At 37.3% G+C, this 23,425-nt stretch overlaps 2 protein-coding genes across 8 annotated transcripts in view; both read left to right on the forward strand.

The window, feature by feature from the left end:
* The window catches only part of kaznb (kazrin, periplakin interacting protein b), an 85,825-nt gene extending 74,482 nt beyond the window's left edge, over window positions 1–11,343 (forward strand). For 2 of the 6 annotated variants that reach the window (XM_079393633.1, XM_079393636.1), the window contains 3 exons: window positions 1,064–1,244; window positions 1,328–1,461; window positions 2,714–5,039. In XM_079393633.1, coding sequence (XP_079249759.1) covers window positions 1,064–1,244; window positions 1,328–1,461; window positions 2,714–2,887 — 489 coding nt within the window. In that variant the 3' untranslated portion in view covers window positions 2,888–5,039. Of the gene's footprint in view, window positions 1–1,063; window positions 1,245–1,327; window positions 1,490–2,713; window positions 5,040–6,717; window positions 6,918–7,665; window positions 7,785–7,872; window positions 8,105–8,187; window positions 8,290–8,544; window positions 8,712–9,562; window positions 9,672–9,794 lie in introns of those variants that run through there. The other 4 variants (XR_013782904.1, XM_079393632.1, XM_079393634.1 and 1 more) reach the window with 4 other exon arrangements.
* Window positions 11,344–12,065: 722 nt separating this feature from the next.
* On the forward strand, window positions 12,066–23,425 carry LOC306855168 (transmembrane protein 51-like). Of its 2 annotated transcripts, none has more exons than XM_079393642.1 (3): window positions 12,066–12,333; window positions 17,485–17,940; window positions 21,646–23,425. In XM_079393642.1, the coding sequence occupies exons 2-3, from the start codon at window positions 17,567–17,569 to the stop codon at window positions 22,067–22,069; spliced, it is 798 nt and encodes a 265-aa protein (XP_079249768.1). In that variant the 5' UTR covers window positions 12,066–12,333; window positions 17,485–17,566; the 3' UTR covers window positions 22,070–23,425. The 2 variants fall into 2 exon arrangements, with proteins under 2 accessions (XP_079249768.1, XP_079249767.1); XM_079393641.1 differs by having other exon boundaries at window positions 12,087–12,317.

Below are 23,425 nucleotides of genomic sequence, written 5' to 3' on the forward strand. Positions count from 1 at the left end.
AGAACAGCACAAGCCAAATGTTATCACAACGCATTTTATGGACGACCGTTTCGTGAACCTAGGAGAGGAGGTAATTCTTACTTTGCTATGACAATCTGGCGCTTCCGAATCAGCGACTGTATGTTATGGGTGGTGGTGATGGCGCAGTGGATAAGACACATGCCTTTGGTGTGAGAGACCCGGGTTCGAATCCACTGTGAGACACCAATGTGTCCCTGAGCAAGACACTTAACCCCTAGTTGCTCCAGAGGCGTGCGACTTCTGACATATATAGCAACGGTAAGTCGCTTTGGATAAAAGCATCAGCTAAATGAATAAATGTAAATGGAATGGCGTTACATTTCCAACTCGTGCTTGCGGTGTTCGGCTAATCACAATGCACTGTGCCAGTTGGCCAATCAGATTAGACTGCGCTTGTTGGAAGGAGGGACTTGTTTGAGAGAGGCGGGGCATAGAGGACCTACAATAATGTACAGTATTTGAAAAAGAATGTGTTTTTTGAACATTAAAGCATGTCAACATATTCTGTTTCACCAAATACACAAAGGTTGCGAGTTCGAGTCTCAGGTCCAGCAGGAATTGTAGGTGGGGGGAGTGAATGTCCCCCCACCTCTCTCTCCTCTCTCCTCCACCTCTGGGGGGGGGGAATGTCCCCCCCCCCCAGCGCTCTCTCCACCCTCAATACCACGACTGAGGTGCCCTTGAGCAAGGCACCGAACCCACAACTGCTCCCCGGGCACCGCAGCATAAATGGCTGCCCACTGCTCTGGGTGTGTGTTCATGGTGTGTGTGTGTTCATTGCTGTGTGTGTGCACTTTGAATGGGTAAATGCAGAGCACTAATTCCGAGTATGGGTCACCATACTTGGCCACATGTCACGTCACTTTCAAATAATGATAGTTAAAAAAGCATCATATAAACCCTTTAATAGAAAATACATTTATTACAAAATATTTATTTAAAATAGATTTTTTTAAACCTACACAATTTTAGACCCAACTTGTGATTATGGTTCTTGTAATTACACCTGCAATACGGTGTGTTTGTTGTTTTTGTACCCCAGGCAAAGCAGTCTCTGGCCACCCTCACTAAGGACGTGCCAAAGCGTCACTCTCTGGCAATGCCATCGGAGCCGGTGGTGAACGGCAGTCAGGAGTGGGTGATGCAAGCAGACCTTCCCCTCACTGCAGCAATCAGACAGAGTCAACAGACCCTGTACCATTCACACCCCGCCGACAGGCAAGGTACTGGCCTAAACAACCGCATGCTCGGATACACCAAATGTCTTTTTTTAGCCCACTCACACACCTGTCTCCTGCCACCGCAGCTGCTTTGAGGATCAGCCCCTGTCACTCCCGCCAACCCTCCGTCATCTCTGACGCCTCGGCTGCCGACGGCGACCGCTCATCCACCCCGAGCGACATCAACTCTCCCCGCCACAGGACTCACTCCCTCTGCAATGTAAGAGCTGCCTGGCACCCCCGACCAAGTAATCAGCCTTCCCAACTTGTTTTTATCTCCACCTTCACTCTTCTCAAATATTCAGTCCCTGCGCTGCTCATTAGCATGGCTTCAGGGGCCCGTTTGGTCTTGATGGTAGTTAATGCAGATAAATCAAAAGAGAGAATTTGTACCTGTGAGAATTAGCTGTGCTCCACAAGCCTGAACCGAGTATGTTTTGCACATTTGGCATGTAGAAGCCAATGTTAATTAAGTATTAAACATGTTAATTTATATACTAGTATATATATATTTTTTCTATTTAGCTTTAATTTGGTTTTCATTTTTAGTTTTTGTAATATTAGTACTTCAACTTAAACTTATTTCAGTTAGTAGCCAGAACTAAATTTCTGCTTATGTGTTTTAAGTTAAAAATTTCAATCCAGTATTTATATATTTTTTCAGCTTTATTTCAATTAGTGAAAACAATTTTAAATAGCTTTAATTTTTTATTTTTTACCTTTTAATTTGAGATTTTTTAATAGTTTTTGTACCAAAATGTTTTAATACAACGGTCTTACATCATGAGGCATAAGAGGCTTTGCTATGCTGGCTAAAGGGCAGCTTTTTGGGCACAATTTACAGTGGATTGGTCAGTTGTTGTGACCAATCATCATAAAGGACACACTATCCATTTTATAATAGTAAATATGGGTTCTTAGAAGAGAAAAACAAAAGACCTATGCTGGTTTGCAGATTTTAGCTGGTCTTCCAGATTGGTTGTTGTGGTCTGTTGACTGGTTTTATGGGGATTTTGGGTATACTTTTCAACTACTCAGGCTGGAAGACCAGCTTAAATCAGCCAGGACCAGCAAATTTACTGGTGGCATCTTGTTAACAATCCTGGGCAGCTATAGAAACACCAAAATCTACAATGTCAAGATTAACGTTTCAATAGCATATTTTAAGTCAACAATGAAATCTCACAACAATGGTATTATAAATGTTGCCAAATCAAAAATGGGATCGGAACAACTGTTTGTAGATTGTGAGTGTAAAATCTCATAATCCAGGATGAGAGAGTGTGAATAAACCAAATTTGGAGTGTGTGGACCCCTGAAGCAATGCTGATGAGGGAGTGCAGATATTCCTGAGATTCCTGATGAAACCACATGACTGACCTGCCCCCATATGTCCACCATTACTTTTCTCTTCTCTCTTCTCCTTCCTCTCTCGCTGTCTCTGTTTCTGCCTTTTCTTGTTCTTGCTTCAGTCCATGGAGGACCTCGAGGACCAGAAGCGTAAGAAGAAGAAGGAGAAGATGAGTCTCGGCTCACTTTCTCGAGTGTTTGCCCGGGGAAAATCGCAACGCAAGTCCTTGGATCCGGGCCTGTTTGATGGTACTTCCACCCCTGATTACTATATAGAGGAGGATGCTGACTGGTGATAGTGCTATTGTGTGAGTGTTTAGATGTGTGTGTGCGGAACGTACGCCTGGATTTGTATGAGTTAACGTGTGTGTGAGCGTGCGTAAGTGTCTGTGTGCCTTCAAATGTATTCCCCATGAAAAATACAGGAAAGAGGAAGAACTGCTGCCTCCTTGAAATGTACATAATGACACTTAAAAACATCTGTGTAAATTAAATATATATTTATATATGTATGCATATGTACATATGTTTACATTCATATAAATATATACATGGGATAATTTGCGTGTGAATATGTTTATGCTGTTATTATGCTTTATTTGTGGTAATATATGTCTCTTTTTTTATAAACTGAAAACTTGAATTACTGCTGAGCATTTGTAAATAGATACTCTTGTGCACCTTGTGTTTGCTGATGTCTTCATGACAGTGGAATGCTTCTTTTTCATGACTGCTACTACCATGAACCCAGAGCTCCAGGCTGTCTTCATACACCATAGCATGAGGTCCATCTGAAAGATTTAAAGGTGCACTCAGTAATTTTTGCCCTAATCAAAACATTTGAAACAAAGAGATGAGACAAAAATGTTAACATGACATGATCGCATGAGATATGAGCCTTATAACAGCTATTTAACTGTACATGGAGCAGGTCACTGCAGGGGGACCGGCTAATATCGCTCATTTTATTTAGGTAATCTACTATATACCTATTATCACTAAACTTCACACTATTCTTGCTGAAACTGACATTTCTACATAACAGCCTTTATACAATGTGTGATGATGCATCCACGCAACTAGATGGCCGCCAATGCAACTTTAACAAAAAATTACTGAGTGCACTTTTAATGTTTAACATTACGATCTACTCGGCTACATCCAGATACGATGGGTTTTTTTTTTGTGTAAATGTTTGCTTTAGCGGTTCACCTCAGTAATCTAATCACTGAGGAACATCTGCATAAAGGTGGGGTCACATTGGCGCAATTCGGCGAGATTTCGCGGGCAAATCACTGTCAGAAAAAACGGCTTTCTTTTGGCCGTGTTAAATTTGCGTGACCAGTTTTTACCCTCACACAAAACCCCTGACACAGATTCCTATTGAAATCACTTGATCTTCCCCGCAAAATCGTGTCAAGCAATTGTAAATGTGACCGCACCTTAACAGGTGAATTTTGTACGGTTACCTCAGAGTTACATTCAGACAGATGCCAAACCAGGATAATGATCATTTGAAAGCAAAAATTTTATTATGTATTATGTTTTCTTGCAAGGCTGCACCAAGGATCCTTTTATTCTTGGCAAATGTGAATTGAAAACCTCCCTAAATCTATACTTTATTGTTGAATGGAATCATATTTTAGGCAGTTTTGGTTCAATTATGATGACAGAGTAATTCAGTTATAATTGGACTGAAGTTACAGTATGTCTCAGACTGGCCTGGTCATTTTTGCGTGGTCCAATGTGACTGCCCCTTTTTGCTAAAAGACATGTAGCATTATTTATTAGACTGTTTCCATTTAAAAGGAATTATGCTATATTTTGAAGTGATACCGGGGAAGTTTGTTTCCACATACTGTAGATTATGTACACACAAATCTGGACTATACTTAAACCAGGTGCTGACCTTACATCAGTAAAGTGCCAAAGGGTTATAGTGCAGCTTGCAGTACATAAGAAAATACATAGGAATATATATATTTTTCCTGCTTTCTCAAGTGTGCAAATAGAATGTCTGTAAGAACTCATAACACATCCTGCTTCCATAACATTATTTCCCATTAATGTTAAACCCAATGATGTCATGACTCTTGTCTTACTGACATATCACATATTTCTTTCCGTTTCAAGCCTTCCTTTGCATCTTGGTGGCACTGATTTTTTTCTTTCTTTTTTTTTTTTCCATCTCTTAAATTAAACTGAACTTCATTCCTCATGTCATTTTAATGAGTTTATGTTGTAAAGTTTGTAAAGTAGATTATGTCAGATATAAGATTAAGTCTATTAAAGAACTTTATTTAAAGATTAGAAAAGAGGTCATTTCAATGAAACCAGACTATCTTTGAATTTACAGACTTGATGAGGAGGTTTTAACATTCTGGAGATTTAAAGAGAAAAAAAAAACTATTAAAATAAAACTTATTTTAAAATAAAAACACATAACCCAACATTCATGTGCCTTTCTTCTTGACCCTGTGTGTTTGTTTGTGTGCGAGTTGTCATGTAATGGTTTCCTCTTAACCCTCTTGTTCAGGGGTTGCCGTGGTTTGGGGTGACCCCACTCTACTCTTCATTTGTAATTACCCGCCATCTGTGTTAACACGTGTCCTAACATTGTTTGACCTCAGTGGATGAGAATGCCCCAAACTCACTACATTCATAACTCATATGAATATGTCAACTGGAACAAGTCTATCATGTGCACCCCTATCCAAAACATGAGCACGGTCATGTGCACCTCTACCCGAAACATCATCTCATGACCAACTGATGTTGATTTCATTTAGTTTAAGGGTCTATTTAAAAATGCTACACATTTATTGAGGGGTATATATCATTAAAAGTATATATGTAGGCCTTCTTGGTGAGGATTTTCTATTTACAGCCGCGTGAAGGACGCTGGAGAGCTTTGCTACAGTAAATTCAGAGTGTTTTTCCTTCTCATTACTTGAAATGGAAACAGATTGTGATCTCCATTAAAATACCTTGTTCCATAAAGCCAGTGGATACTCTCAGATGTCTCGAACAAGGTCAAGGCTCTCTCTTTGCTTAGACGAGTACCGATTTCCTCTAAAGGTTTGAAATAGGTGTCCGATGCCCATCAGATAATGAATTTTATAGAGGTAATTTTTTCAGCTAATTAAAATCTGATGAAACCTAAAGAGAAGAATGATTCAGTCTGAACCCTCAGGGTGACTTCAATCTTGTTTTATACCTGCCAGGACACATTTTTGGCGTTAGGGGGGCTATATTAGACACCAAATAATCGAAATAATTAGCTATACATCTAATTCATACAGATTCGACTGAAAGTCAAGCACCTTAAGAATGGAATTCACTGCAACTGCATTAGCTCAGAGTTTATAGGGCGCTACCTGCTGGTATGAACATGAAACTACATGAGTGGATTATGCAAATTTCATAAAATCCGATGACTGGTGTGGTGGTGTAATGGTATGTGTAATATATAATAAATTACAATATATTATAGGGAACGTCTCTAATCAAATTTGTATGATTTTAAGCTTAAACAAATAGTTTACTAGTAAATAGTTTGCTAGTAAATTTCAGAAATAATAGCAAAGAAATTACAGTATTAAACATTCTCCAATCATTTTTACTTAAAACCTGTTTTTACAGTGTAGTCAATACACTCTGTATCACAAAAAGGACTGCGATAGAAAACAATGCTGTAAAATGTTGTAGTTAGTAGATTTTCATAAAAAGTAAGTAAATTCAATGTCAGCTTCACACAGCAAGGGGGAGGAGGTCAAGTGGTTTTGTTGTGAAAGTCTGAGGTAGTAAATGTGGAAGTGGTTTTGCTTCAGAGGGTGTCTGGGTTATATGAGGATAGATAAGGCCTGTCGATGTTAACCGCAGGCCTTATCACATCCACTGGTTCTTGCTTGAAAGCAATGATTCATTTAAGAAGCATTTTAAGAGCAGAAATACTGACATGAAACAGGAGGATATGGAGGTGGGTGCTTTTCCTGACAGCAATAAACAAGCTTTCATGAGCAGAATGGATAAGGAAATTTTGTTTTGCTCTCAACCCCTCTGAACCCCTTAAACTTGACCCCACCCCACCCCCCTCCCCTATTCCTGCCCTTCCTGACCAATCCAGACTCAGACAGTCTTTCCAGCCAGAACCATCCCAGCCTATCAGACGGAGAGGAGCAGCTGGAGCGGCTACAGCAGGCGGAGCTTACACGCAGCAAGCCCATGTCTCTGTGGAAGGCGGTCACTGTGCAGGCCTGGTTGGAGGTTGTCATGGCAATGCCCATGTACATCCGTGCCTGTTCTGAGAATGTCAAGAGTGGAAAGGTAAATGCTTTTTTTTTTTTTTTTTTTTTTTGTCTATGCTTACCTTGTTTATCGTGCCTTTTTTCAGCCCTTTTTAAAGCAAGGTACTACATGCAAAACCTTTTTTTCATGCACTGCTCAATTTTGAGATTGGACAGAAGACATAAAAATACATATTTAAGAGTTTATTTTATTACACCTTTTCTATTTGGGTCTGTAGATTTCCATTACATTTTGTTTCCTTCCTGTTAACACTATTTTCTGGTTTTTAGAGTGTTAAAATCCAAATGATGACATCTAAAATCCCTTCTGTAAAAACCAATAACTCTAATATGTCAACAAAATGAAACCTGGCTTTATCCAGGATTCAGATTTCTGTTCTGGAAATGTATGCAAATCAGTGCTAATTTAATTAGATAATGCATTATTTGTATATTTAAACAACATTTCAGAAAACTTCTAATACAAAACAATTGTCGTAATGTACTGTGATTAATCTGTAGTGATTCACCTGTGGTGTCTAAACACAACTAACAAGCCATATACAAACTTCTCCTGGATTAAGTGACATTCGAAGATAACATTTTCAGTTCTGTGGCTGCTAATTAGTACTTTATCTTAACATCCAACAAATATTTACTTCTCTGATGCTACCAACGAGCCCTGACGTTAACCTAGTTACTGATTATTACTCCGTTTAACCGGAATACTTTGTGACATTTACTCGTCTGTGGGTGATAATGTCACAGCAAGCTGCTTCCTGTTGCAGGTGTTGCTGGGGTTGACCGATGAGGATCTGGAGCTGGGTTTGGGCATCAACAGCCCAATGCACTGCAGGAAGCTCCGTCTAGCTATTGAGGACTACAGAGAAGCAGAGAATGGACGGGGGTGAGCAGGCATACCTATGCACAAGCATACAGGTGGCGCACATTACACTGCATTGGCACTGATTTTGTGCTACATTTGTGTCCCTCAGACTTTCCAAAGCTGCTGATATGGATCATCTCTGGGTGTCTAAGACCTGGCTGAGTGATGTCGGGCTTCCTCAGTACTCCCAGGTCTTCCACAACCAGTTAGTGGATGGCAGAGTACTGAACTCTATCACACGGAGAGACCTGGAGGCCATCTTTAACGTCACCAACAAGTTCCATGTTACCAGCATTCTGTCAGCCATTCAGCTCCTGCAAATGCTCAACTTTGACAAAGAGGCAAGAATTTTTGTCACATTCACTCTGTAGTGAAGTATAAAATGTTGTTGGTGATATTGTAAAATATCATAAATTCTCTGCAGAATATTCAGGCACGTCGCGCTCAGTGTGAAAATCGAGATCTGGATCCAGTGGTCTGGACCAGCCAACGTGTCATTAAATGGATCAGGGACATTGATCTTAAGGTAATACAAAGTTTATACGAGAGGTCTCTATTGCTAACAAAGGTAGCATTTATTTGATCGAAAATATTAAAAATAAATGAATTATATGCAAAGCTGAATTTTCAACAGCCATTACAACAACCCCAAACTTGTGTCTGAGGAATATCAGTGTTCCCAATACATATTTGGATACTTACACCATTTTTAACAATGCATAATTGTATAAATATATCTGATAAAATGTCTAATCTGTTGAAATAATTGTCTTTTATGCAGGAGTATGCTGACAGCCTTCAGAACAGTGGCATCCACGGTGCAGTGATGGTTCTAGATCCGACCTTCAGTGCAGACACCATGGCCAAGGCTCTAGACATCCCCAGCAATAAACACATGATCCATCGTCATCTATACGAGGAAATGAAAGTGCTTCTCAACCCCGCAAGGTGTGTGAAGCTTCATTTCAGTATAGTCATAGGGACTATTTTATAGTCCAGTAGTCTATAACAATCTAAATTGCAAGTGATAGTTATTAGAGCAATAGTCATCATCCTTAAAACGGACTTTTCAAAATCCTTTGCTGTTCTACCGCTCATTTCAAAGAGAAATTTACATGGTACTTCGGAATACTCGATTCTGATTGGTCAATCGCGCCATCCAGCAATTGCTGTAGTAGAGCAACACTATATCAGTCCGCTCGTCCAAAATAGACATATTTTTGGTAGCACAATCTGATAGGCAGCATGTTTCGTCAATACACCTGGCGCTACTTTCACATCACTGGTGTTTGTACGTGTTGTCAATTTATAATATTGTATCTCAAGAATTCATCTTTGCTACAGTTGTAATATTTTTAAGCGCTTTTGGGACACAATGTATGAGCGATTAGTCACAAAGAACATTTGCTTTTGAACATCAAAAGCCTTTTTATGCAAAACAAAGATTTTGTTGTGTAATAATAAAATATAAAATTATAGGTAAATTTTATTTACTCAAATGTAGATATGTTAAAGTTGTTACAAGTTGTCACATTTAAAAATGGTTTGATTTTTTCAATAAAAATAATGCCTTAAACTCTATATATTTATTAAAATATATTAAAATATATACTTATTAACAGCCTTCTATTATTTACTTTAATTTGTTTTAATTTGCTTTTGTTTATAATAAATCATTACATTTCAACTCAAATCAGTTTTTCAAATGCTTGTATTTATTTAGTAAGTTATGATCACTTTGCTGAACAATAGCTGCATTGATTTAACTAGTGTGACTGTGTAGGCCTATTTCTGTTCAGAACTAACCAGGCTCAGGACTACAGGAAAGAGGGGACTCCTACACATTCTCCTGTCTCAAACTGCCGCAAAACTGAGGAAGGATTTTCTCCTAGGCAAAAAGTTGGCAAGGTATGGGCTGTCTTGTTATTGACGCAAAACTAAATCAAGGCAAATGGTGGACTTTGTCTGTGCGCCTATCTGTTATTGTTAATTATCTGTAAAAGGATAAATAAACTTTCTGTCGTTCCTCAGAGCCCTTTGAGATTCAATCCACTGGTCACTGTTGGGAGAGATTTGACTTTTCAAGGCGGCTGTGGATCACCACCCAGAGAAGAGCGCATCAAGATCCTGCAGAGGACCAAGGGCAGTCCCATGCACGGTTACTCAAGCATAGAAATCACTAATGTCTGAGGGCAACGGTCTGTGTTTGCCTTGGATGAACTAGGAAGGATGAGCCTCCTCGAACCTCTAAATGGACCAAATAAGCTCAATTATTTGTAAAAGAGATTTGAGAATTGACCATTTGCACTTTAGAGAATTTTGTATTGGCAACAAATCACAACTGAGCACTTAATTAAAATTTTATAGACATGCTGCAGTAAAAAGGAAATATTTTGTTACTAACATAAATACATAGATGAACTTGTCCCGATTCCCGTAAAATTCCAGTCAGAACTGTAGGTATGCAGCTAAAATCAATACCACATGTTCAGATGTCCATTCCCTACATCAAGGTCATCACAACACTGTGCTTGTTTAAAGTTACGGGAAATGGTGGAACGAGGAATAGCGATGTGAATTTATAGTGAAAACACTTAGAATGCCACAGTGAAGTCTTTTCTTTGTTTTAATACATCTGTTGACATCCGCTAAGATGTTTGTGTTTTCAGAGTCTCATTTGCATATAAAATTGAAAGCAACCACCACTTTAGTAGCAATGTAGTGTGGGTAATAGATTAGTCTCATAAGGATTACTCCAGTTTAATTGAAAAGAGTTTTCCCGCATAATATTTATAAAAAAAAAACTTTAGGGGAATTAAAGAAAAAAACTTTTTTCTCTTCTATTCCCTGTTTGTGATTTTTAACATCTCTGTCTTTCCATGCATGCAGTTCAATTAGTTCAATGGAATATATTTGTATATTAATGCATTGTATAGTGACTATCAATCACAATAAGGAAATGAAAGCATGATCTGGTTGGAAAGCCTTTAATCTTCTTTTAACGGAGTCAGAGAATTATTTTCTGTCATAATCAGTGTTCCTAGAAGAGTGTATGAAAGGTAAAATGCAGTATGCAATCTACAAGCCAATGCAGCACATGCACTGCACATTCTATAGCTGTGTTATCCCACTTGGAGCCACGGGGCAAGGAGAGCAAAACAAGTTTAGCAGCTCAGCATGCAACAGCATTGGCTTTTTATGCAAACAGCTCCTGTCATTGGGTCCACACAGATTAGATAACACGAATTGATTAACGATTGTGTTTCATAAATTCAGCCAATCATTATTTTCAGATCTTGTTCAAGATCTGGTTAGGAATGGCAACTATGAATCACAGATTTCCTGCTGGGTTTGACTCAGATTGTCTATTGATAGACAGTTTGTTGTCAGTTGCATAGTGCTAGGAGATGCACAGCTCAAGAATATAGCAGTAATGGTGCATTTTTAAGGTGGGTTTTGTAATCACTAATCATTTTATATCACTGTATCTTGTGGCATTAGTGAAATTGTACTTTTGAGAAACATTTGTATATAGATTCATACCATGTGTCACTGACACAATAAAGCTCTACGTATATGTATTTGAGTGTTGCTGTGTGTTTGTTTATCAGGTTGGTTTTATATATTATGCACTGCTGTTCATAAGTTTAGGGTTGGTAAGATTTTAAGAAATTAATACTTTATTTTAACGAATTAGCCTATAAGAAATGATTTTTTTTTTAACAAGAATGCATTAACTTGATCAGGCATGACAGACGAAAACATCTGCATTACAGAAGATCTAGTACAGTTCAATCTAGTAATCAAAGAATCCTAAAAAAGCATCAAAGTTTCCACAAAAATAGTAAGCAGCACAACACTGAAACAACTTTGTTACCATTGATAAAATCATACGTGAGCTGAAACCTAGAGTAGGCCTAATGACTGCTGAAAATTCAGCTTTGCCATCACTGGATTAAATTACATTAAATTAGAAAGCAGTTATTTTAAATGGTAAGAATGCTGTTTTTCACAATATTACTGTTTATATTTAATCAAATAGGTGAGCCTCAGAGACTTGGCGTTATTTACACAGCTAAAACGTTTCACATTTCAATTTAAGTTTGAATAGATCTTTTATTCTGAGAGAAAAAAATAACTTTAGAGCGTTTCAACTGACTGTGAAATGTATGTTTTAGAACAAAATTGGGAAGGATTTAGGAATTTTACATGCAGACCTTAATCTACTGATAAATCGAAACTGCTATTGCAAAAACTTTTAGGTATTTCCCAAGAAAACGTTTTTTTCCGGGTTGTAGGACCACGAACAGCTGTTTCATTTCTCTACGAAGAGCGACTCGCTTTAGGACCAAGCGTCGTACTGAACTCTTACGAGGGATAGCACTCGACTTGATTTTGAACAAAGTTCCTGTCTCTGTTGAAGCCCATAAGTTGTCGAAACAGACTGAGTGGGACTGGAGTTAGAGTATTCATACCGTTTTCCCTTCTTTAAACGAAGGAAGGGAACCTGAGGACGCTCGTTTCACCTACGGCTGGGAGCGACACCTGTCTCAGGTACTTTCATGACAAGGTGCGAAGGGCGTTGAACCGTCGCGGAACTTAGTTTAGGCCGTATTTTTTGTCACATGTTTGTCGTTATTCTGCATCGTTAAGATGTTTGCCTTCACTCACAGAACACCAGAGAGCCTCAAGGATGCCACTGTTACAAAATTCCGTTTACTAGCCTATTGTTTCAAATAGTTTAAAAATATAGTGAATGACAGTCAGAATCTTCCTCGTGATATTAGTTTCATGTCAGTAAGATGACATTCATGCATCAATCATTTATATTTTAGTCCATATTTGTTTGTAAACTGTCCCTCAATCTTCACATCTGATGTCATCGTTGTTGTTTTGTTTTTTGTTTTTGAGTTTAACAAATATAATATTGTCGCGAGTTTTCCTTTTTAATCTTTAAAACCTAATTTTAAGCAAAATTATGAAGGTCATTAATTTTACCAGGATGTTTTGTACTGTAAACAATGACGCTGAAAAACTGTAGAAATATGATCTGCTAGGGTTGCCCTTATAAAGCTTTACCAAGCTAACCGGCGAATTTCCAAGGTTACTAGGCTACTTATTGTTAAAGATGAATCATCATAAATAATTATGCCATCTCGTCCAAACAGTGTAAGAAGCTTACAGAATTAGTGTTTTTTTTTCATTTTTTCATTTGGCTTCCACAGTAACAATAGTAGTATCCAGTTTACATTGAAATGCATGAAAATGGAACACAAAACACAACATATGTAAATAATTTTAAATAATTAAACGGCACCATAGCTCATTAATGTCAAAAATAAATAAATTAAAAATACTCATCATCACTCTCATGCTAAAAGATTGATTTCTAACTTCATGTGTCACTTGCTCCATCGGTTTCCATAATTGTTTTTGAGTGTTTGAGGTTTTTGGTTTGAATCTTTGTAATTCACTTCAAGGCCACAAACCTAATTTCCCTAAAATAGATTGCTTGGTTTTATAATTTGATATGGAGGGAGTTTATCAAGAATTAAGGCTCTCAGGACATACTTCAGTCACACGATTAAATGTTAAGTTCCTCTAATCACTTCTATTTATTATTATTATTTATTATAGCAATTGGAGTGATTGGCCTTGTTTTTACCCACAGTTACAACCCAATTGTATTGCAACTAGGGCTGGGCGATAAAACGATAACGATATGTATCGCGATAGACACGTGAACGATATCAATAAAAAATATGTTCGATAAAACGTTCGATATTTTTTATTCTTCGTCGGAAGAAAACAAAGGTTGCGAATCAAGTTTGTTGCATTAACAAAGGCACTCGCTCTCTGGTAACCTAGCAACGTAGGGAGTGACACGCTAACAGCCAATCATGTAACAGTATCAGTTTGGTTGCGCCATATCGTTGTCTCGTGTCTAAGTGCGCACGCTGAGACACGTCTGCAGCCAGACCTGGCTAGTCTGCTGGATTCCTCTTCATAAGCAGAAAATTAGTGCCGCAGCGAGCGAGGAAATTGTAAATAAAAGAGAAAGTCAGCTTGCCAGTAGGGCTGGGTATTGAGTTCGATACTTTTTAGGCACCGACCGAATTGCCTCGATACCACCGAGTATCGAAAAACGTCTTGTCGTTCGGTACCAAATTTCGATACCTAAGGGGTTAATCTCATCACCATCAGTGAGCCAATAAGCCTGCAGCACTAGATATGTTTGACTAGAAACGGCGACGTGCAGATTGATCAGTGTTTGACCTCCACGAGAGCACTTCGAAAGCGTACGGAGCAGTCCGCTCTTTAAATCGCGCGGTTTGTTTATTATACACAGACTGAAGCACGCGTGACGCTCGCGGTCATTTCAGCGTCTGACGCCTCACTAGATGAGGACATGAACAACATCTCCAGACCTGCTCTGAAAGTCACTTCATGAGCATTTTACCTTTTGATTCGAGTAAAACTAACTCATTTCATATACACACAGAACTGTAAAGGTATTCCAGGCAGCCCGTCAAAATAAAAGTTCGGTTTTAATATTAACGGTATTAATATTGTTCAGCAGACAGTACATACTGCTACTATTAAAATTATTAAAACTTTTTTTTTTAGTAATGATCACACAACAGTTATTCCATGTTTTAATTTTAATAGTAACCCCCCTTTGTTTGCCAAAATAAATAAACTTTGATTTTCAATAATTTAAAGATAAATTAAATGTTTATGTCTTCATTTGAAAACCAGATACAGAACACAGAATTTCTGAGGAAAAATAAAACATTTCATAAGGCTATTTTAAGAATAAATTTAAATAAACTAAGTTGTTTTTATGCATTCAAATAATTAGACATACTACACCAGAATTTAATAAAAATAAAACATATGGTGAAAGAAAATAAAACATCCACTTATGAAAGTGGATGAAGATTTTAAATTTCTTGAAGTCTTTAACAACCTAGAAATGATGATTCTGTCTGAGCTATGTGTTTTAAAATGAACATGCACTAATGTAAACGTAGCCTAACAGATGTGTAAACTGAAAACAATTTGAACTTTATTAAAATTATTTATTTATTTATTGTGTTGGATATGTTTTGTTCCTTTGTGCAGTGGCTCAGGAGATGAGGCTTTGAGTCTGTATAAATATCAACAAGCTAAAAAAAATAGTTTTTTGAGATAATGTAATCTTATTAAAACTGATTTTATAAAACTGGTATCGAAAAAAGTACCGTTCAGGAACCGGTATCGAACTCAAGGTATCGGTATCGATACCCAGCCCTACTTGCCAGTATGGCAGTTTTTTGGATATTATAAGTCTGACCGTAGTCAGACCAAATGTCGTCTGCAAATTATGCAAGACCGTCGTCCCCGCCAAGACTGGTAATACCACAAACTTGATGTACCACCTTAAAAGCAATATCAATAATTATCGATATCGACCGATATGAAACACTGATATCGTGATACAGTTTTCAGCCATATCGCCCAGCCCTAATTGCAACTAGTTCATTTTAATGAGCTGTTGTGTGACGATTCTGCTTTGTATTCTGTTAGAATAAGTTCAGATAAGGTCATGGGGCATTTAGTGATCTGTGGTTCTGTGTCTGTTTACTTCAGGACACGGGCAAGTGTTAATCTGTGTATTTGGACAGGCCTTCCTGGTCTTTTGTCATATTTCCCTATTTGATGTTTCTTTTGTTTTGACCTGAATTGAATGTTCTTTGCTCTCATGGACTCCTTTGTAGACATGTCACGTACCCAAATCTGCATGTCGTTAATATATTGCATTCATTTAAGATGAGAATTGTGCAAAAAAAAAAGTATCACAGCATCTCTTTCTTGAGGATGAATTGTAAAAAAATCCCTTTGAACTAGACTCCTCCTGCCAGTCTTGAGAAACAAATCAGGCTTTTACAATTAGCGTGCACATTTTGCAGTGCTAGTCATGTCTTGTTCTGTGAAAAACCTGTTTTGTTAGTGAACCCTAAACGTAAGACTTTCTCAGACTAAACACACTTTCTTTCTACACAGACAATTGCTCTCTTTCTTTCTCGTTTTCCTATCTTTCCATTCCTCTCAAAATATGAATAACAGGATTCATTATTTTTTACTTCAAGCTGCTTGTTGTAAATCGAAATGTGAACATTATAAAACACATTTGACCATTCACTATCCCCCCTCAAATAAATGACACCCACAAGCGGATGAGTCATCCTGAAAGGTCCCACAAAGCCTGCAATTGTGATTTCTTTTTTTAGTGCTCTACCTGAACACATAAAGTAAAAAAAAAACACTCAAAATGTCACCTTACGATAACCTTGCAGTCACCTAACATTTCACATTCACAAAGTATAATTTACATGTTGTAACAGCCAAATATTTTAAGAGAATGTCTTGTATAAATATACTAAAATTGTAAGCATTTTGCAAGGATAAAACAGGAAATTTGGTTTTGCTAATAGATGGGGCTGTTTGCCCTGTTTTGATGTGAATTTAAAGTAGCTTTTATCTAAAATGATACCCCTTCCCCGTTTTCATTCTGAGCACAGTGAAGTGCCTACATTCACAAGTGAACAATGCTGTGTTGTTATGGAAACAGTTAGTGTACGGCAGCAGCCTAACCTCTGTACACTGGACCCTTTTAAGGTAGTTTTTTATTTTTTTTTAAGTGCATGTAACCAGTGTCTTAAACTTTTTCAAGGACATTCTTTGGAAGATTTTGTTGATGTTATGGAGTGAGTATGAATGTGGGAAAGATGTGGGAAAGAATGTGTTTGTAAATATCAATAATGCACTTATTTTATCACATTGAAATCGTCCCTGTATGATGTATGTAATGATGCTGTCATCTGAGGAGTTCAGAAATCATAATTTAGATTTTTGGCTGAAATTTCATATGTGCGTTTCTCTTTTATCACATCCTGACAAAAACAAGAAGCTTTTTTGTGCTTGTGGAATAAAATGAAGATCAGTAAATGTTCACCAGGTGTGTAATTGATGCCTTATCTGTGTTTTATTATTTTCATACTGCCACATGCACAGAATGATGGGAAACATCTTGTTGCACAAGCCTTGTTGACTCATAAACCTCCTAAATGAGTTGCACTCTACTTTCAGCCAGGTTTTATGGTTTTTCATCAGCAGTGCGCAAAAAAATCGCTATACTTCCATTTATATCATATGTAATTGTCAATATTGTTTTAAAAGACTAAGAAAAATGGTTGACTTTTATCATTGTAATTTTGTTTAAAGGGATCATGAAATGGAGAATCAAAATGTTCTTGATATTTACTCATATAACAGGTTACTCTATGATAAAAACACACTTTAAAAACTTCCCAGTTTCAAATATGAATTACTCTTGACCACCAGACAGAAATCTGTCTTTTCTTTGGAAGACTGGCTTATGGCATTGAAATTACGAGGTAAATAAGAGTCTGACAACACAAACGGTACTGAATTTTTATTAAGAGTTTTACCAAGTTTTATAATGTCCTTACATGGTAATCCTTTCCATGACATTGTAAATGCTTCTATTTGACCTCTATAGTGGCATTGTGCCAAAAGGATTGTTTTTTGCTCTAGTGAGCTGAAACACAGAAACCCTTTTCTTCTGATACTTGGGCCCCATTCCCAGGAAGTTTTTCCTCCTCATTGAGATGTTTATAATGTTTCTCTTTTTCTTTTTTTTGCTTTTATGTTACAGTTCTACTCTCATCTTCCACATTTGGACCACCCTTCCAGGGTAAGTGTGTGTTTGGGAGTAGTGAAGAGGAGATTTTACAGCTATGTGCTACAGTGGGCAGCCTCTGTGTTCAGGAAACAGGCATCCACGCACCAACAGAGACGCCAGTAGCTCAGGCTCCCAGTATGCTCTCTGTGCACTGGGGGTGGGCCTGGTGGCACTCGGTGTTGTCATGATCGTGTGGAGCATAGTTCCTTCTGAAACACAGTTGAACAATGCTACAACCACGAACGACGGAAGCAGTGATGGAGGGAAGACATCATCTGTTGCATTTGTGCTGGTTGGATCTGGTGTTGCCATGTTGCTCCTTGCTATGTGTCTCGGTGTGAGGAACTGGAAGCGAAGGAGACAACAGGAAACTACAGGTGTAGGCGGTGCTGATTATGTGGATCGTGTCCGTAGAGATCAGGATGAGGAGTGAGTACTGCTCTATACTCATTAGACTTTCTTTGTTAACTTTAATGTCAGATAAATGCTTTTGCTTTTTTAGCTTTCTATGCATCAAAGAATCATGAAAAATGTATCAGGTTTCATAGAAATATTAAGCAGCAGAGCACAACAGTTTTTAACAATGAAATGTTACGCCCCTTACCATGTTGTGGTGCTGTGTCCCAGCGTGACAAGACTAAAACAATAAAACCCATTATAAACGAGACATTTGTTGCATTCAGTGAGGACATAATTGTGAACATTACTGATTATAATGACTCATACGGGCTTTTGTCGCACCACTCCACGTAAACATAACACCATGTCTGCATTTGTGATTGTAGAAACGCCAAACAAGCACTACTCTACACTGCTCAAAACATATCGAAACGTACTCACAGGCTATGTGAGTCAGAAGCACCAGACTGTCCTTGCAACGTTGGAATTGCCCCACTTTATAGTGTTCACAGCCATTCATAGTGTTCACATTGTAGGCTATTCCTCTCCCAGAATCAGGAAACAGTCCTGCATAAAATGCGCTGCACACACACAAATATTTGCATTGTACTGTTCTGGAACAGTGTTGTAAATACAACTTAACCACTGATTTTTAGTTGTGTACTCATTTGGAAGGCCAAACAAAGTAGTTTCGCTTTCACAAGGAAACACACAGCGTCTCCATGACATGGCGGTGACAACAACAATACTACAGCGAGAATAAAAGTTATGCCTTTTTTCATTGCGTATACATTTGGGCGGTGTTATGCAAATGTTCCCACAGCGTGACGTAGATGTGGGGGCGTGTTTAAATGAGCTGTTTTAGGAGGGCGTGGACAAGTCTTAACTTTCATAAAGAATATCTCTTTGGGTTTGAGACTTTAATCTTTGTAACTTTACAGATCTTATATTTGCACAAACAGCTTGTAACACTCCAAAGACAAAGGAAAACATAAAATCGCATCATATGACCCCTTTAAAATATATTAAAATAGAAATAAAATAAATAAATGCAGCCTTGGGTTGATTCTTTGAGAAACATTTTTAAGAAAAGTACAGTTCACAAAATTTTTCACCAGGTATTTGTGTGAGAGAATTTTATTTATTTTTTTTCTTTCATATTTGTATTAATTTATCAGTATTGTGTTGTGTGTGTGTGTGTGTGTGTGTGTGTGTATATATGGGTGATTCTATACACACACATGCATATACACTATATATATATATATATATATATATATATAATACACACACACACACACTCACTGGCCACTTTATTAGATACACCAGCTAGTACCCCTTTTGCCTTCAGAAGTGCCTTAATTCTTCGTGGCATAGATTCAACAAGGTGTTGGAAACATTCCTCAGAGATTTTGGTCCATATTGACATGATAGCATCACGCAGTTGCTGCAGATTTGTCGGCTGCACATCCATGATGCGAATCTCCCTTTCCACCACATCCCAAAGGTGCTCTGTTGGATTGAGATCTGGTGACTGTGGAGGCCATTTGAGTAAAGTGAACTCATTGTCATGTTCAAGAAACCAGTCCGAGATGATTTGAGCTTTGTGACATGGTGCATTATCCTGCTGGAAGTAGCCATCAGAAGATAGTCATAAAGGGATGGACATGGTCAGCAACAATCCTCAGGTTGGCTGTGGCGTTTAAACGATGCTCAATTGGTACTAAGGGGCCCAAAGTGTGCCAAGAAAATATCCCCCACACCATTACACCACCACCACCAGCCTGAACCGTTGAGACAAGGCAGGATGGATCCATGCTTTCATGTTCTTTACACCAAATTCTGACCCTTCCATCTGAATGTCGCAACAGAAATCGAGACTCATCAGACCAGGCAACGTTTTTTCTCATCAGACCAATCTTCTAGTTTTTGAAATACTCCGACCAACCCGTCTGGCATCAACAACCATTCCACGTTCAAAGTCACTTAACTCCCCTTTCTTCACCATTCTGATGCTCGGTTTGAACTTCAGCAAGTCGTCTTCACATCTAGATGCTTAAATGCATTGAGTTGCTTCCATTTGATTTGCTGATTAGCAATGTGTTACCAAGCAATTGAACAGGTGTACCTAATAAAGTGGCCGGTGAGTGTATATATAATTGGAGATAAATTTGGCATTTCAGAAAGTTAAGAAGAAAAACTGTTCACTAACAGAAATACTTTCCAGTATCTTACTGAAAACATATAAAATTTTAATAATGTAGTGCTTGCCAAACACAAATTACTTTGTTGTTTTTTCACTTAATGAAAAAAACAGATGTCTTTATGGTATTGTTTGTCAACTCTGTTTTGGACAAATTAGTCAATGTGCAGAAATAACAATAAATCATAACTGGGAAAATCCTTCTTGTTTCATTAGACAAACAGTCCTTACATTCCAACACTTGAAACTGAGATAATATTTCACCTGTGTATACCTTAAAAATAAAAAAATACCTATGTCTTCACAGAACTGGCCACTTGGAGCAAGTATTTTTAATCTGAAAATGTATTATATACAATATCCAGTAAAAAAAATAAATATTGTTGAAATATTATAAAGGTGCAACAATATCGCAATAATGTTTGAGATTTTGTAAACAGCAATTTTTTGTGTGTGAAAATAGTTCATAAACAGAGTTGCCCCTTTAAGTAACAGAATTGTTAAGTAACAGAATTGACAGAATTATCCGGTGGACTGTCAATTATGTTACACTATTGTCAGCATTGTTATTCTACCTTGGTAACAGAGTTTGATGGTAACAGAATTGACAATTTTATTTTTGCCAAAAACTCCACTTGCTGGCATAAATGTTAAGAGTGCATGACATTAATGAAAACATGATTAAAAGACCTTTTAAATAACCCAATGTGTGATTAGTAATAAGTTCTGTTTTCCTTTTGATACTGTGGTAACAGAGTTGATGTTCTACAAAATAACTCTTGGTAAAAGAACTTTTTAGATTAAAATATTTTCTCAGAGAGACAACACATACTTTTCAGTGCTTCAGATCTTATCAGTGAGGGAAAGTTACATCATTTCCTGTATCTTACACAGTTGTGGGAGATAATTCCACCAATTTAAAGGGAAAATATGGTACAGTAACAGACTTGACAAGATTTATGGACACTTTTTTTTAAGAAAAAAAGTTCATTTTAAATAATTTAATGCTGTAGAATTAAGTAAGTGACCATTTAGGGCTTTTATAAATAAAATGAACAAAATGTTACCAAAAGAAAAGTACTATAAAATATTTTGATTGCACATTGATACATGATGGAAAAAAAACATTGTGATTTTCAGCTATTTAAGACACTTTTTAAATAAATTATGGACTGTAACATCTTGTAATTCATAACACTGAGTAAAAAATTATTAAAATAATAAAAAAAATATAACCATTTGAAAAAAAGCTGAATAAAATGACTTCGGACACCAAATGTACCCGCAATTATAGAATCACCTATATATATATATATATATATATATATTTTACATTTACACACACACACTCAATATTGAGAAATTAATTCAAATTTGCAATTTTTTTTTTAAATATCTCTAAAAACATATATCTTGATATATAATATCTCATGCATCTCTAGTTTTGTTCAGATCCATCTAGATGAAGCATATTGACCAAATATTATGTTTACCTGCATGCGACTCATGTCATAATTTCTCTGTAATATTAGGTCAACTGATGAACCAGCGCCCAGCTTTGATGTTCCTACCTATGAGGAAGCGGTCACCAGCGGACGGTACCCTGTTCGGCAGAGCAACTTGCGACAGAGTTACCAGCTGCCCTCGTATGAGGATCTGATTGGTGCTGTTGAAAACGAAGGTCAGCAGCCTAGAGAAGGTAATGGCCAGGAGGCCCCTCAGCCAGCTCCTGGCCCCAGACCTCAGCCTGCAGCACCCGCTCGCAGCAGCAGCAGGGCCAGTCGCATCCTCAGACCTCTCCGAGTGCGCAGGATTAAGTCAGAGAAGCTCCACATGAAGGATATTCGTTTGAATATCCAAAATCCTAGACAGAGCGGGGTGGTGACCATCGAACCACTGACCCCACCACCACAGTATGAGGACAAGCCCCCTCAACTACCCACAGAAGCAGTCTAATGATTTTAATCACTGGATTTTGTTGAGTGTTTGCATCTGTGGGTTGTTTGAAAAATGTTGACTCATCTGTGCAAAAGTGGAAAGTTTTAGTGAGAGCTATAAATGTCTCAAAATCTGCCAAATTATGAAATAGGATACGTTCATGTGTGCTGTCAGTTTATGGACAAAACACTAAAGCCTACTTGAATGTTTTTAACAAACTTTTTTTTATATTTGAAGAATGGATTAAAGTAATGTATTTTAAAACTGTTTGTGTACGGATATGAATGCCACAGCCAGGGCGTCTCTTGAGAGCGCCCGAGAGATTTACTTCACCGTTTACTTCCAAAGAACTACATTGTGCATCGAAAACAAATATATTCTTATTAAAGAATAACTTACAGCTTAAGAATCCTATCAAACTTTTGTTGCCAAATGCTAATTTCTGTTTTTGAAAATAACTTTTTAGTAAAAAAAAAATAATAATTTACTTTTATAAATGTTATTCTCACATTTTTTTAATGTCAATCTGAATATCCAGTTTTTCAGCTCCATTTTTTTTATTCTGAATATATTGTACATTTGAACCAGATAGTGTGCTGTTGCAGCCATAAAATGAAGGGATACAAAATTAACTTATACAGTAGAAGATTTAATTCTCACTAATTTACTTAACTAGTTTATTCAGTGCCACTCCAATTAATCCAATTAATAATGTAATTAATATTTCAGTGTGTGTTTAACAATGTGTCACTGTTCTGTTTGCAGTTAACTTTGTATTTTTTAAAAATGTATTGCTCATTGCATTTTAAGGGTGCGAAATTAAAATTTATTGAAATAGAATGGAATTAAAAGTATTCTTAAAACTCATAGGAAAATTTAGTATAATGATGTTAGAACAAGTTCTGCATTAATATAAAATTTTAATAAGTGATATAAAAACAAGGTTCTTGATAGCAAACCATAATGCACCTTGGGGGACTTTCTTGGGCAACTCAACACTTAATTACTGAAGTGCAAATGAGAATTTTATAAATGGGCTAACTATTCCACCTGCAGTTTGACTGGACAAACAAGCCATCATGCTGCAGCTTGACCGTTTTCAATGACAAAAAATGTTGTTAACATTCTTGTTGACCAAACTGAACAAGGTCCTGTTGATGTCCTTTTGTATGTGAGCTAAATAGCCTTCAGTTTAATTGCCTTTTAATTCAGTTTATTTTATAAAGGTGTGAAATCTTGGAGAAGGGATGGCTTTGTTGTAGATTTACTTTTGACAAAAGGAATTGATACAGGTAATACCAGTAATATTTTAAAGCAGAAAAGCACTGTACGTTATTTATTTCTTGCGGGACATAATAAAATTGTTTAAATCTG

The sequence above is a fragment of the Barbus barbus genome (genome assembly GCF_936440315.1).
Source record: "Barbus barbus genome assembly, chromosome: 35".
Lineage (NCBI taxonomy): Eukaryota > Metazoa > Chordata > Actinopteri > Cypriniformes > Cyprinidae > Barbus > Barbus barbus.